This window comes from Ambystoma mexicanum, chromosome 14 (assembly GCF_040938575.1).
Source record: "Ambystoma mexicanum isolate Mex_15411 chromosome 14, UKY_AmexF1_1, whole genome shotgun sequence".
Taxonomy (NCBI): Eukaryota; Metazoa; Chordata; class Amphibia; order Caudata; family Ambystomatidae; genus Ambystoma; species Ambystoma mexicanum.
The window spans coordinates 617,184,097-617,200,125 of NC_090940.1; the positions used below are offsets into that span (position 1 = coordinate 617,184,097).

Sequence of the window (16,029 nt, forward strand, 5' to 3'; positions counted from 1 at the left end):
ACAAGCAAGTCTTTGCGCATCTTACCACAACAGGCGTGTGGTCGCAGACTGGAACAGCGTTCTCTACAAACAGCAGAGGCAAGTGGTCATACCTGTGCTAGGGGGTTGAGGCAATGAGAGGGCACATGCACAGGGGTTCCTGGCATTGGCGTTAGGACGTCCCTGGACAGGCGCCTTCTGTTGAGGTGCCGGCTTGCACCTGCCGGTTCACCCTATTGGGGGATATAGATGCAGGCACAGGATTGGTTCACGGTCTCTGAAGTGTGCAGAGTCTAGGTCAGGACAATGCGGCGGCCATTTTAGGAGTGGTGATTACTGATAAGCTTTGAGGTGACCGTCCCATAAATGCACGAATAACGCATGCAATGCTCTTGCGGGGTGTGGATTTCTTTTCCACGTCGCGTACCAATAATTATGCAATGGAAATAACCCTAGGACAACGGGTTGTTGCGGACACTGCAGGTGGGCTGTAGGGGCCCCAATGGGCTTACCTCACATCGGGTCGGTGTCCGTGTTGGTCACGGTGCGCTGCTCCTGTGGCGCACCAGAAGCTGGGACCCTAATTGGGCTCTCTGTGGTGGATAGTGGGCCAGGACAGGCGCCTATTGTATGGTGCCTTCTGTGGAGGTGCCGGCTTGCGCCTGCCGGTCCACCCTATTGGGGGATATAGATGCAGGCACAGGATTGGCTCACAGTTTCTGAAGTGTGCAGAGTCGAGGTCAGGACAATGGGGTGGCCATCTTAGGAGCGGTGATTACTGATAAGCTTTGAGGTGACCGTCCCAATAAATGCATACATTTTTTCTCCTAGAGGGTTGTATTCTTTCTTGTGCGAGCGTAAACAGGGACTTGTCTTCATTCGGTGACCCTGCCGATGTGATCTCAGCGCCTGCCGTACCTGCAGAGGTATACAGGCGGCTTCTCCGGAAGGGCCGCACCCACAGACAGCAACCAGCCCCAAAACGCGTACCCTCGAGTGGCCCTGCAGGAGCCATCTTTGCAGAATCCTGCCTGCAAGGGATAAAGTAGGGTCGAAAGTATGGAGCAGTGTGAACACGCTGCGATTGAAATTTTGAATGTGGCATATTTGTGGAGTGTGTTTTTTTGTGGTTTTTAAATACATTTATTAAGGACATGAAGGAAAAGGAAAACAGAAGTGAGGGAACTTCCCAGAGTGAGGGAGTAAGCTGGCACCACATGCATTGTTTAAACAATGAGGAAAAAACACAAGGATAAATATAGGAGCTCCGTATAATTAGAGAGCTTGGGAATAGTAGTGGTTGTTGTTTTAGCTTGTTTGTTTTGTTAGTGTATTTTATGGTGTAAGGAGGCGGCCCAGGAGGGGCGTGTATGAAGTGTGGGTGTATTTACAGAGCTCTAAATGGAAATAGAGGGGTGGGAGAATTCAACAGATGATTTTGTATTGGGGTTTTTCTTGACGACATTAAGTTGCATTGTTGACGAAATTGAACTGTATATTCCTTGAGCGAGTTATTGCATAACAACTGAAGCGCATTAGAATAGGCATAGCCCCACTACCAAACACAGGAGACGTGACTACGGGGGTAGAAATGCCCCTAGAACACACATGCAAGGCCCTGTCTTTGTATTGTGAAAAGATCAAGCAGTATCACAATCAGTGGGTGACAGAGACTAGAGGAGGGGGAATGCCTCACTCCTGGCCAGATCAGGGCTCTTTTGACAGAAGTGTGTTGGAACATATGTCTACCTTCTTGACAGCAAAATATAAGGGAAGACTGTTGCAGAATAGGAGGGAAGTATTGAACCTCTGGAAAATGTTTGAAGATACAGAGGATCCAAAGGTGAAAGTGGCGACACATGACAGTAGCAAAGATGCAGGATCAGGAGAAAATGGGACGAAATTGGATGGGAAAAAAGGAATATATCTGTTAGCAACTCGCCCAATGAAAGGGTATACTAATCCAACATATGTATCAGCAGGCATGATGTAGCAGCACCAGCCACAGCCCCACCTCCCCCGTATGTCACACCCCTGGAGGTTAACTGCCCACACCGGGGTGAGCGCAAGGGACCTAGAGGCAGATGCACCCGTGCCACCTATGGGGGCAATGATGCAACCAGTAGGGGATGAATGGAAGTCGGGAAACTTCTTATTTACATTAGAGAACACAACCATAAGAACCGTTCACGTAGAGCGTGACGGAGCAACAGACAGCTTGAGCTATGAGAATGTAGGGTCACGGAGAGGAGAAGAACTGGTGTGAATTTGATGAGACCAGGGACGATGGGGAAGAGGACACAGAGCAAGCGCCCCAGTGCACACCGTGGTTGGAACAAGTTACTCACCTGAAACTGTTGTTCTCCAGCATGGGTCTGGCATGGATTCACATGCTCATGAATATTCCCCGTCGTCAGGCTGGGAATCCTCAGTAAAGAAAAAACCAGTATCAGTTTCGTTTCTGATCTGTCTTTCGTAGTAGTAACCAATCACTGGTCTCTGCGTCATACTGACCACGGCCAATGACTGCCCTCTACCTAAGCCCCGCCTCTGGCAGCCATCTTCAGATTTGGAAGCACGTGAAGTGGCAGTATGACCAAGTGAAGAGCCGCAGAGGGGTAGGCGGGAGGGTTCGCATGTGAATCCATGCCAGACCCATGCTGGAGAACAACAGTTACAGGTGAGTAACTTGTTCCTTCTCCAGCATGGGGTCTGGCATGGATTCACATGCTCATGAATAAATAATACATAGCAGTACACACATGCACAACCACGGGAGGTGGCAAAGGCTCAACATTAAGCATTACATCAAACTCAACATCAAGCAATCTTACCTCCTCACCAGGCTCACCTCAGGCGAACAGGTTGCGCAGCACTGCTTGGCCGACCCTGGACTCCTCCCTGGAATCCCGATCGACGCAGTAGAATTTCGTGAAGGTGTGCGTCGACCTCCACGTAGCAGCCCTGCATATGTCCAGCAGGGGTACACCAGAAAGGAACGCCGTGGTAGCTGCGATCGCTCTGGTGGAATGGGCTCTCGGACGGCCAGGCAGCGGTCGGTTTGCCAACCGATGACAGTACATGATACAGCCGGAGAGCCATCTGGAAATGGAAGCTTTCGAGAGAGCCTTCCCCTGATTGACAGGTCCAAAGTTCACAAAGAGTTGTGACGTCTTCCGAAAACACTTCGTGCGGTCCACGTAGAACTTCAGCGCTCTAGCCACATCCAGCGAGTGCAAAGTCCTCTCAGCCGGCGACGAAGGCGACGGGAAAAACACAGGCAACACCAAGGGTTCGTTGAGGTGGAAGTCCGACGGCACCTTGGGCATGAAGGAGGGGTGCGTCCTGAGCACCACCCTCGTGTCATGAAAAGTCAAGTATGGTGGCTTGCAAGATAGGGCCTGGATCTCTCCCACTCGTTGTGCGGAGGTGATGGCCACAAGAAACGCTGTTTTCCACGACAGAAACTTCAACGGGGCCGAGTGCAGAGGCTCGAACGGAGGTCCCATGAGCTTGGTCAGCACCACGTTGAGCTCCCACGCCGGAGCCGGAGCCTTCACCGGCGGGAACGATCTGAACAGTCCCTTCATGAACTCTTTCACCAGACGATGAGACCACAAGGACGTCCGCCCCGTGGTTCTGGTGTATCGGGAGATCGCAGCAAGATGAATCTTGATGGACGCGTGTGCCAGTCCAGCCTTGGCCAGCGTCAACAGGTACGGCAGCACTTGGGGAGCCGTAATCCTTAGAGGGTTAATCTTCTGTGCGTGGCACCAGACAGAGAACCTCTTCCATTTGTGTCCGTAGCATTTAAGAGTCGAGGACGCCCTGGCCTTTGCAAGAACCTCTCTGCAGTCGGCCGGTATGTCGTATCCTCCAAACTCTAGCGCTGCAGGAGCCAGGCCTGCAAGTTCAGCGACTTCGGGTGGTGGTGGAGGATGGCGCCTCCTTCCCTGGAGAGCAGATCCGCGTCCACTGGCAGCTTGATTGACGGGGACAAGTCCAGAAGGTCCGGGAACCATATCTGCCTCGGCCACGCAGGTGCGACGAGGATCATCCTGCACCGTGACCTCTTGAGCTGGTTGATGAGCCGGATCAGCAGTGGCAGAGGAGGGAACGCGTATAGGAACAGGCCTTCCCAGGGGAATGAGAAAGCATCGCCCATGCTCCTCGGCTGGGGAAACCTGCTGGTGAACCTCCGGCACTTGGAGTTCGTCGCCGTCACGAACAGGTTGATCTGGGGTGTGCCCCACCGTCGGAAGAGGCGATCCACTGGATCCTGCCGTAGTTCCCACTCGTGGCACGAGCGCAGCTCCCTGCTGAGTGAGTCGGCGATGGTGTTTTTTTATCCCTGCCAGATGAAACGGCACCAGAAACATCCTTTGGGCGACGGCCCAATGCCACAGGTCCTGCGCCTCCTTGGACAGTGCTGGGGACCTGGTTCCGCCCTGTTTCCTGATGTAAAACATGGTGGTGGTGTTGTCGGTGAAGATCTCACCACCTTGCCCTTGTGGGACGGAAGTAAGGACCTGAGGGCCCAAAACACTGCACGGAGCTCCAGGACGTTGAAAGGCCTCTCGCGTGCAGATTTCCGGTGTGCGCTCCCCACCCTTCCAGGGAGGCATCCGTGGTCACTGTCTCCTGGTGGCCTGGGGTCTGGAAGTCCATGCCCGCCGTCAGATGCGCGCGGGTGCCCCACCACCGGATCGCTCGTCGGAAACTCTCGTCGAGTGTGATCCTCTCCTCGAAGTTGCCCGTCGTTTGGATCCAGCGCGCGTCCAGGAACTCCTGCAACGGGCGCATCCGGAGCCTGCACATGGGAATGAGGTAGATGCAAGAAGACATAATTCCGAGGAGGGACTTGATGGACCTCACCTTGGCCGCGTCGGCGACCAACATCCGCTGTACCTTGCCCAGGATGGCCCTGGTCCTTTCCTCCGACGGGGAGGCCAGAAGGGACACTGTGTCGAGCTTCGCTCCCAGAAACAGTGCATCTTGCGAGGGTACCAGGTGGGACTTGGCGTAGTTCACAGAGAATCCCAGGTCCGTGAGAAGTTGGATGGTCCTTGCGGTGTGCTCCACGGCGAGCTCCCTCGTCTTGGCTCGGATGAGCCAGTCGTCCAGGTAGGGGTAGACGTGGATCCCCTCTCGGCGCAGCTGTGCCGCCACTGGTGCAAGGCACTTGGTGAAAACCCTGGGCGCCGACCGCAGACCGAAGGGAAGGGCTCTGAACTGATAGTGACGCCCTTGCACCACGAACCTGAGAAATTTTCGGTGCCCCTTTAGGATGGGAATATGGAAGTAGGCATCCTCCAAATCCAACGACGACAGGAAGTCGCCCTCCTCCAGCTGACCCAGGACGTGCTGGAGGGTGACCATCCGGAACTTCTGCGCCTTGATGAACTTGTTCAGCCGTCGTAGGTCTAGGATGGGGCACCATCCTCCCGTCTTCTTCTTCACGAGGAAGTATCTTGAGTAAACTCCGGAGCCCCGAAGCCTCTTTGGGACGAGTTCGATGGCGCCCTTCCTGAGCATCGCCTTTACCTCCCGGAGAAGCTGAGGGACGTGAAGCTCTTTCCTGGCCACAGGGGGGACGCGCGGACACCTTCTTTGAAACTCGAGCGCGTGGCCCTGGGCCAGGGCGTCCAGCACCCAACGGTCGGTGGAGATGGACTCCCACACGCTGACGAAGCTTGCCAGCCGGCCTCCCACCGGGGTGCTTCGGTGGGGGCCCGACCCCACGGCCGGTTCAATCCTGCTTAGACGAGGCTTTGCCGCCTTGACCTCCTTGGCGACGACGGCGGGGTCCGCCTGACTTGCCTCGTCCCCTGTAAGCTTCTTGAGACGATGAACGGGCCTCTTGACGGTAGGTGGAAAATCCGCCGCCGGAACCTTTGGAGGCACCCTTGCCTCTGCCGCTCCGAAAGGGCGGCCGCCGTTGCTGGAGAACCCCGAGAGCCCGGGCCGTCTCCGTGTCCGCTTTGATGGCTTGAAGGGAATCGTCCACTCTTTTCCCAAACAGGTTGTTCCCATCGAACGGCATGTCCAGGACTCTGGTCTGTACGTCTTGACGGAAGTCAGTAGCCCTGAGCCATCCACGCCGCCTAAGGCACACGCCGTTGCCCAACTGGCGAAATCCAGTGTCGGCGATGTCAGTCGCAATCGTGATGGCGTGGTCCGACGCCACCTCACCTTCCTGCAAGATCTCCAGGGCATCCGCCCTCTTGTCGTCCGGTAGGAAGTCCAGCAGGGGAGCCAGTTTGTACCACAGCTCCCTGTCGTAGCGGGCTACGATAGCCAGGGCGTTGGCCGCCTTAATTGTCGTCGCTGCAGACGAGATGACCCTGCGCCCAATCGTGTCCAATTTCTTTCCCTCGCCGTCCGGCGGGGAAGTCGACGTGGAGGCCGCACCCCCCCCGCTTTCTTCCTGGCTGCCGCGGAGACGACGGAGTCCGGGGTAGGCTGTGCCCGGAGGCACAAGGGGGCCGCGTCCGGGACCCGGTACTTCTTCTCGTACCGGTCTCTTCTAGCCGGCGTCGTGGATGGGTTCTTGAGGAGGGCAAGGCCCTCATCCCAAATATCGTCCAGCAGAGGTACCGAGAGGACCGTCTTCCTCCTGGCCTCGCGCCGCTGATAAAGGAAACCTTCCTTCTTCTTCTCCTCAGGGCAGAGCTGGAAGAGCTCGGACGCCCTGGCGATCATGGAGTGACAAGATCCAATCTCGTCGGGCGGGGAAGACCGGGTGGGAGGCGACGACGGCAGATCCTCGTCGTACACCTCGTCGTCCGTACCCGTCGCGGCCGTGTCAGTCCCCGTGTCATCCCCTCGAGTCGTGGACGGGGAGGAGGGCTGAACGGGGCGCGACGGCTGAAAAGGAGGTGGAGGGTGAATCCTTCTTTTCTTAGGAGGGGGGCTGCCCGAAGGGCCTGGTTCCGGGTCCCCCGACGGGATCTCCACTGGCAACGGCAGTCTCGTCCTTATCTCTGAGCATAAGGACTGTATAGCCAACAAAATGGCCGCCGAGTTGTCTTGCGGCGCTAGTAGAGGGGAGTCCGACGGGCGGTCAGGGGCCCCGTCGGTACCCTCGACGATGTCGTCGTCTCCTGCATCGGGATCCCTCCCGACGGGCTGGTCTTCTTCCACGCCAACGCCGTGGCTTAAGACCTCGACCAGTTCTTCCTCAGAGGTTGAGGCCGAATCCACGATGACCTCCTGCCCCCCCTTTTTCTTCTCCGTCGGAGGTTTCACGGGGGTCCTGTCGATGGGCATAAAAGAGGACTCCCTCCGCGGTGGCAGGGAGACTCTGAGCCCCGAGGTCGCCACCACTGGTATAGCCTCCACAGGCTGAGCCAGGGCCGCCGCGACTGTCTCGATAGAGGCCTTGGCCGGATGGATTAAGGCTTTCACCACCTTAGGTGCGCTCACCGCCTTCTCCTTGAGGGGGGGGGACACTGCCTCGCTCCTCCTCAGCCTTCGAGCTCGACCGGGGCCTCTCCAGGAGCTTCGCCGGGTGCTCGGCCTTCCTCTTACCCGACCCAGAGCGTTGGGTCGTGGTTGATGGTGCCGGGGAGGGTGCGCCCTGCCTGGCGCCCGTAGAGCCCGACGTTCGGTGCTCCCGGTGCCAGCGGACTCGCGGTGCTTGGCCTTGTGTTGGACCCCCGTCGCCAGGGCGTCCTCAAAGGTCTTAGAAGACCGCTCGGATTTCTTCCTCCTTTTCTCGCCGGACGGGCTCTTCCCTTCCAGCCAGTTGGCGAGACGTTGATGGCGGTCCTTCATGGTCCGCTCCGACATGTTGCCGCAAAACGCACAGTCCTTCTCCACGTGCGTCTTGTCCTCATGTAGGCAGTAAAGACAAAAGGAGTGTTCGTCTTCCTTAAAGACATTCTGTAGCTGGCATCCAGGGCAGACCCTGAACAGCTTTCCGGGCGTCGAGCTTCCCTTCTCCTGGGCCATGACCGAGATGGGCCTGAGAAACTTCTAGAATCCTCCAAAAGCGTAGCTCGACGAATCTTCACCCTTGAGGGGCGTAGACGAATCCGACACGGGTCCCCGTTGATCGGATGGAGAGTCGGTGGAGCTTGAGGCTCTTTTGACCGAAAAAAAAAAACAGTTTTTTTGAGAAAAAACGTGAAAAAATAGCACTAACGCTCGAGAGCAATAGCACGAGGATCCCAACACATGAACGTGCGGTAAAAATCTGAAGATGGCTGCCAGAGGCGGGGCTTAGGTAGAGGGCAGTCATTGGCGGTGGTCAGTATGACGCAGAGACCAGTGATTGGTTACTACTACGAAAGACAGATCAGAAACGAAACTGATACTGGTTTTTTCTTTACCGAGGATTCCCAGCCTGACGACAGGGAATATTCATGAGCATGTGAATCCATGCCAGACCCCATGCTGGAGAATGAATGTTTATGGGACGGAAGGGAAGTGGGACTAAAGGCGGAAAAAGCAAGATGAAAATGCAAATGCCACTGATACAAGGGAGCAGACAGGCCTCACTATGTACTCTGGGCACAGATGGACAATAACCACCTCCTTTAGGCACTCCTACCACTCACAGCGGGGGCGGGGAAATGGGTATATGCTTTTGAGAAGAACACAGTGGGGTGACCTTAGCAATAGGACATTAAAAGCTTGTTAGTGGCCGCAGTTGGGACCAAGCTGAAAATATATGGGTGAAGGGGGGTACCCAGGAGTAACACTGAGCATTGATGCCCATGATGGAGCCTCAATCAACAAGGTCAGGGCTAGGGTATGGGACGCATTGCGGCGGGCATTCACAGATACTCCAGATTTACAATCTATCATGCAATGTACGAAGGGGGATGATGAAGACGCTGCTCAATTGATTCTCAGGGTCCAAGAGAAGTGGAGGGCAGAAACGTCAACGCCTTGGATCAATCAACCCCCTTTTTGTATTGTATAGTGAAACAGGGCCTACCCAAAGAACTGCAGAAGGCACTCGACAAAATAGCGGGAATAGAAGCAAAACTATGGCCCGAAATTCAAAGCGTTAAAGTTCACAATTGTAGAAGGATAAAAGAGTGGGAGAAAGAAACAATTCAGAGGCGACAGGCTGATTAAGTGAAACAGGTCCAAAATAAGTTAGCCAAAGTAGCTGTGGTGGCGACAGGGCCAGCGCCGGCACAGGAGGGAGGGTACACACCCTTGATGCAAGAATAGCGGCAGTGTGGGCTGAAGGAGGACAGGGATGGGGAAACCCGCAATTTGCTAGGCCACAGTGGCAAGGAGGACAGCAACAAGGGTGAGGTGGGTTTTGAGGCTCTGGAGCCAAGAGGAGGGGGAACAGGACAGTGCTGGAAATGCAGGAGGTGGGGGCACCTCGAGAGAAGGTCGGAGTAGGCAGGGTGTGGGACACCACTACAATCAGCAGAATTATGGCACTCCATCCCAAGGGAATCCCCAATGGCCACCTCCCAGAATGACCTCGATACCCTATGAGATCCATCAGGCTTTCACACAGCTACCCCCGCAGGTTCCCAGCCCCTTCCAACTGCAACACCCGCAGCAGGCAGTTCAACATTATGAACCCTGCACTAACATGCAGCATGAAGAGAAGCGCACCTAATGGCACAGTGGCCCCGTTCCAAGGCCCTACATTGTTAGGGGGAACCCCTTTCTTGTTCCCTGGGACAGACACATACCCTGACTAGGACAGCCCACAGAGCACTTGCGTGTCCAGTCCTGTCCCTAAATCCAGAAGAGGAACCATTGGTGGGGGCAGAGATAGGGAACAAAAAATTAATCTTTATGGTGGACTCAGGAGCCGAGAAGTCGTGCATCAGTAAAGGTGACTTCCCATTGTCAGGCAAAACTCTCGACATAAGGATTCTCTGGGGCTGTTTTAAGGGTTCCTTACACAAAAGACTTGGGATGTAAAGGTGTACGAGCGCTCTCCTGTCAATTTACTTGGTAGGGATCTGCTGAGCAAACTAAACATGACAATGTCATTCACCGACAGCGGTATCATCTGCGCCACACCTGGCATGTGTTCAACAAGGGTTATGCTTGTGATACATGCCATGGCATGTGATGTGGTACGAGGCATCCCTGTCAATCCCGACATGCTTTTTTACGGCATTACAGTGCTCGCACAAGTTTTGCCCCAGATTACCAGATTTTGCTGGAGAGTACCCACTGATTTCATTTTTCGACCCTTGGTGTCCCCAGAGCTAGTTGTAGGCACGATACTCTCCCTGGGGCGGGGGAATCAGGGAAACTATAAAGCCCTTACTACACCAAGCGATCATAGAACCCTCTACCTCACCATGTAAAGCAGCCATATACCCCATTAAAAAGGGCATTAGGGGCAGTTGGAAGATGATCCAGGATCTCTGCCTCCTCAATGATGTAGTGAAGAAAGAATTTTCACTCGTCCCTAACCCGGCCTCCATTTTGTGCAGTATCCCCAAGGAAGCGGCCCATTTTACAGTGGTCGATTTGAAGAACGCCTTCTTTTCGGTACCCCTGCACCCAGAATCGCAGTACCTCACCGCATTTACCCTTGGCGGAAAGCGATACGAACACAATTGTTTGCCTCAAGGGTACTGCGAAAGCCCTAGCATATTCACAGAATATTGCACGAAGACCTAGGTAACATCCAGGTGCCCAGTACAATAATTCAATACGTAGATGATTTATTGGCATGCAGGGACGGGGAACAGAACTACTGCAGGGACTCCATTGCACTGTTGCAACTGTTATTTACATAAGGGGTACAAGGTAGACGAGGCTAAGCTCCAGTATTGCCAGCAGGAGGTACTCTACCTGGGACAACTCATCTCTGCAGACGGTAACGAAATGATCCCCGACAGGGCAGCAACAGTGCGTGCCACTCCCAAGCTGATTACAGTGAGGGCATGCAGAAATTCTTGGGGTTATGCAACTACTGCAGGGCATGGATTCTTGATTATGCAGCATACATGAGGCCACTCTTACAGGGCCTCAAGGAAGCACAAAAAGGGAACAGTACAATAGAATGGACCGCAGCCACGATTCAGAGTTTTAATGATCTACAGGAAGTGATCTGAACAGCCCCATCCTTGCCACCCCAGATTACACACAGGAGTTTTACAAATGCTCACACTCGAATGGCACACTCATGACCGTGGTACTGACACAAAAGAGCACAATGGGCCACAAGCCACTGGCCTACTACAGCAGCACACTAGACTCTGTGATGCAGGGACAGTTTGAATGCGAACAAGCTCTCGCTGCTGCTACCTCTGCAATCGAAAAAAGTTCCACAATTGTGATGGGGTTCTCAGTGACTTTATATGTGGAACACTCGGTGTTTGCTATCATAGGCCATTCAAAGTCCACCCTCACCACCCAGCGGGCATCAGCATACGAGATTATTCTCTCAAGCCTGCATATCCAGATTCTGAGGTGTAAAACAGTGAATATGGCCACGTTCCTCACAGAACCGTGCACTGACAAAGACTTGCAACAGCATGACTGTGCAACGTATGAGGGCGAGGAAGACTATATCCCCAAAGACAGCCTTTTAGAGGAAGGCAAGGTACTTTTTGTTGACGTGCCAACGACAACTGACCAGGACACGGGGCAGAGACATGTTGGGGCGGCAGTGGTGCGCCTAAAGGTAAACTGAGACACTAGTAATTAAAAGGTTGCCCATGCATTAATCAGCACAAGCAGCGGAACGCATAGCACTCAGAGGCACTTCAGGCATCAAAAGGGTGTTATGCAACCATTTACTTAGACTTTGCATATGTCACCACAACCATGCACTCAGGTCTTTCAAGCTGGAGAAGGAGGGGCTTCAGGCAGGTGGACGGCTCAGCAGTGCAGCATGCCGCCCTGCTTAGTACATTAATTTCCGCCCCCGCAGAACCATCTGTAGCGGCAGTCGTCAAATGCGCAGCACACACCAACAACACTGACGAAATCTCGTTGGGAAATGTATCCGCTGACACGGCAGCAAAGGCTGCAGCATATCTCCCAGTGCCCACGCCTGTGCAGTATGTTATCGCTGCCGTCAACACAAGGCCAGACACAGACCCATACACAGCCCTGCCCATAGAGCAAATAATTGAGCTTCAGCGTAGGCACCACAGGAAGAGCGAGAAATTTGGCTCAAATGTGGGTGCGTACAGTCTTCAACTGACCTCTTATGGAGGTAACAATGCACTGGGAAAGTAGTAATGCCCATGGAACTCCTACGCACAGCGTCTGAGCAGGTGCACTACCCTTCTCACAGCTCCAAATAACACATTGCAGCAGACATCCAGGAAGACTGGTTTATACCTAATCTCCAGGAACACCTCTCAACAATGGTTGTCCAATGCACCACCTGTCAAGTGTTCAGTACAGGGATGACACTCCGAACATTGCGAGGCACCATGCCCCGCCCCATCAGACCATTTTCGCGAACTGCATATTGACTATGCAGACATGAGGGAGAGGTGGAATGGAGCTCGATAACTTATTGTGGTGGTGTGCCTGTTCGAGATGGGTTGATACCGGTCCATGCACCCACACAGATACTAAATGTGCCGCAAAATTCCTTGAATGTGAGGTATTCCCCCGATGGGGGACATGTGATGTTCTGAGATCTGACAATGGCACCCATTTCTTCACGGAACTATTTAAAGAAATCAGAGCACTATTGGGCATCAAACAATGCATGTGTTCCATTTACCACCCCCAAGCGAACGGTGTGGAACGGATCCATGGTCTCCTCAAAAGCAGGCTCTCTAAATTGTGTAACACCCTGAAAAAGAACTAGGTACACGGCCTACCCCTGGCCCTGTTCAATTTACGCACTCAGCCCAGCAAGGACCACCACCTCTCCCCCCATGGGATAGTGACTGGCAGACACATGCAGACACCCATCTCCCCTGTGAGGAGGGCAACAGATGCCCACAGAGCTGCAACAATTCTGGGGGAGGAATTCAAGCAATATTTGACACATCTAACGCGTGCGATCAAGTGCGTGTTACATAAGATGGCACCGCCGCACCCAGAGGTCGCACAGAACATCACAGCTCCACCAACTGACCCAGCACCCGGCCAACCATTGTTGCCGGGGGAGCTGGTATATGTCAGGAGCTTTGTGAGAAAATGGAACAATCCCAGGTTCCATGGGCCATACAAGGTTGTGTTTTCCACCCCTCGCAGTTAAGGTGAAAGGGCTCCGATATTGGATACACCTCTCAGACATTCGCAGGACCCCACCCAATTCCACACCAACCACTCAAAGCCAACGCAATGAGTGTACCTCATCTCACATAGCTTAATGGTGACCATATAAGTGCATGTACAAGAGATATACGAACATGCATTGCTGCTAAAGCCATAAACTACTAAAATAAAAATTCTCTCTCCTTCCTTGCCCCCTCCCCATTTTTTATCTCGTTTAACCTCATCCCTATACCCACCCATTTCTTTGTTTTACCCGTTCTTATTCCCACTACAGGTGTTGAAAAGATGTTGAACGTCAAATTGCTCATTGCCTACTGATAGAAATGTAATCAGCAGTACTAGAATGTATTCTTATCAGCCCAGCCTTCATTTCACGGCCATTTTGTTTACCTTCCTCATGTTTTTGTTAGGAATATATTGGGGGACATCTTTTATCCAGACAGGCCATCTAAAACAAAGGAGGGGGGGCACAGAGAACCGTTATTTAAACGAAAGTACACCCTTTGATTTAACTGAATTGACCCCAAGCATAAAACTGTTGATGCAGTCACAACCCCCTAGCAGCTATTTCCCAGGTCTGGACTCGGAGAGTGCAAGAAAAAAAATCAAGTTTCTCTATAGTATTTTATGGCACACGATGAAAAACATTCGAAATGCAGATGGTTTGCCATGTATATTAGTGTGGTCTCCAGATTAATCACGCTTTCTTCATGACACAATTCAGATATTACACAGTCACAGAACACGAACCCTTACACTCCAATCCAAGGGGAGTGGTGGATGGTGAAGATTCCTATTGGCAAGTCCTCTCCACCCACCACCCCCAGGGAGGCAATGAGAAAAAGAGGTGCCTGTCCCATTTTCTGAATACCTGACCTGCGAGTACCATTGAGGTGCAACTTCAGTAAGGGATATATTAGGGGGAATGCAACACATGTCTAATCACATACCGGGTAGTGGATGATGACCATGCGGTTCAGCAGCGTGGACAGTGAGTAGAATGCGCCAGTGTTCAAACCTGGATTGAGATGAGAAAGAAAACTGTTATTAGAGTGCCAAGTAACCAAGGATAGTCTACCCGTCTCCCACAGGCAACCATTGCTACCGGGACCACAGGCAAGACCTGATCACAATAGGACCGCCAAGCACAGCTTTTCATGTTACCGGAGATTCCAACCCCTGACGCAGATTCTACGATTCTTAATAAGCCCATTTACCTCAAATGAGGGTGGGTGCATAAAAACCCACACTCCTAGTATACCACTTGGGATCTGAGTCTCTTCACAGTCATCGACAGCCTTTGTCTCTGGACTGGCATATTGCCTTCCTTCAAGGAACCTGCATGCTCATCCGGTGTTCCCGGGAAGAGCCTTCCAACATTGGTTCATCCCTCTCCTATAATACACTGCAGTTGTTTGCGTGGCATTAAGCGATTACAACACATTGTGCAAGTTGGGAGTGCCCCAAATGTGTTTATGCCACAGTAAACACGCCTGTAATTGAGTGCTACCAACATATATTACAATTGTACCTACTTTGGGGCAAGAAATAAACTACTAGCCAGTAAGGGTAGGCTCTGTTTCACAAACTGTTTTCTCGGGCGTACCCGGGTCTGAGCACCCACAGCTTACTCCCTGTGGGAATTTAGCAGAATGGGCTGCAAGCGTCTCACTGGTACATCAGAAATCAAAATATAGAAACAAAATCAGGAACAGCCAAAATATGGTTATAAAGACATATGCAGTATACAAAAAGCCTGGACACTATGTTAATTAAAAACAGATTTTAACACAAAGCACTCCTCTTCGGGGTACACCTCTTGACAGTCTTTGACAACCACCAGTTCAAGGGTCGCTTTCTAAAATTCACAAGATTTTGGGGTACCTGCCCAAGACTCAATCTCTGTGGTTCTTTATCCAAATGTCCTCAAGCTTGAGTCTGGTTTATAGTGGGATAGAACCAACTCTGAATCTTTCTGAAGGTCAGGCAGACATCACTATGTCTCTGCCACGCACCATAGAAAACAGATAGGATTTCTCTTCCACCTGCAGCCATGGCCATCGGGGGGTGTCATATTCCACGGAGTAGCTTTAAAAGATCCCCCCCAATCACCTACCTTTTCTAAGGTTGTGACATGTACCCTTTGAACAACCTCCTCTACTCCTCCTTTGCTCCAAATCCTCCTCGACGCCATGCAACATGCTCATTCTTCCTGCAACCATGCATTTAACTCCTAATTGTGGCCTCCGCCCTAGCCCCTGCCTTTGGCCAAGAATGCCCGCTCATTCCTTCCTGCTCTCACTAGCTACCCCCTTGCAAGTGTTTTCTGCTTTCACCTTGATCACAACATCATCATGCTGCTTCCCTCCTACGACATCATGATGTCTCCCCCTTCGATGACCTCATTCTGTCTGCCCTTTCTATCATCTTGGGAGGCTCTTCCTCCTATCGCCTCCTGAGGTTGCCCCTCCTACCACCTGATATTTCTTCTCCTTCTCTTGTCTCTTTCCCAACACCTTCAACTACCTCTTGCACAAATGGTCACCATGCTCCAAATTCCAGACAAAACCTTCTTCAAATGCCCATACTTCAAATTCCTGGAACTATTTCTATTTACTAGAAGCACCTACCCTTGGGACAGTCTGGGTTTTAGCCCCTGCATGCGTGCATCTTTATCCGTGAAGCTGTGTAATCGGTTGCTTGGGAATTGCCTTTTCCCACAGGTGTATCATATGATGTACCTAGTCATCTGAATGGCAGATGGAGAGCAGCAACAAGAAGCTAATCCAGCATCTTGGATTTTTTGACTGAGTGTGCATTTGTTTCCGCAAATCATATTGGGAGCCGCAATAAGCATTGTCC

General features: G+C 52.5%; 1 protein-coding gene across 2 annotated transcripts in view; it reads right to left on the reverse strand.

Annotated features, from left to right (window-relative positions):
- The window catches only part of FLVCR2 (FLVCR choline and putative heme transporter 2), a 322,375-nt gene that overhangs the window by 117,509 nt on the left and 188,837 nt on the right, over window positions 1-16,029 (reverse strand). For both annotated transcript variants that reach the window (XM_069638046.1, XM_069638045.1), the window contains one exon: window positions 14,118-14,185. In XM_069638046.1, the coding sequence (XP_069494147.1) occupies window positions 14,118-14,185 (68 nt within the window). The remainder of the gene's footprint in view (window positions 1-14,117; window positions 14,186-16,029) is intronic.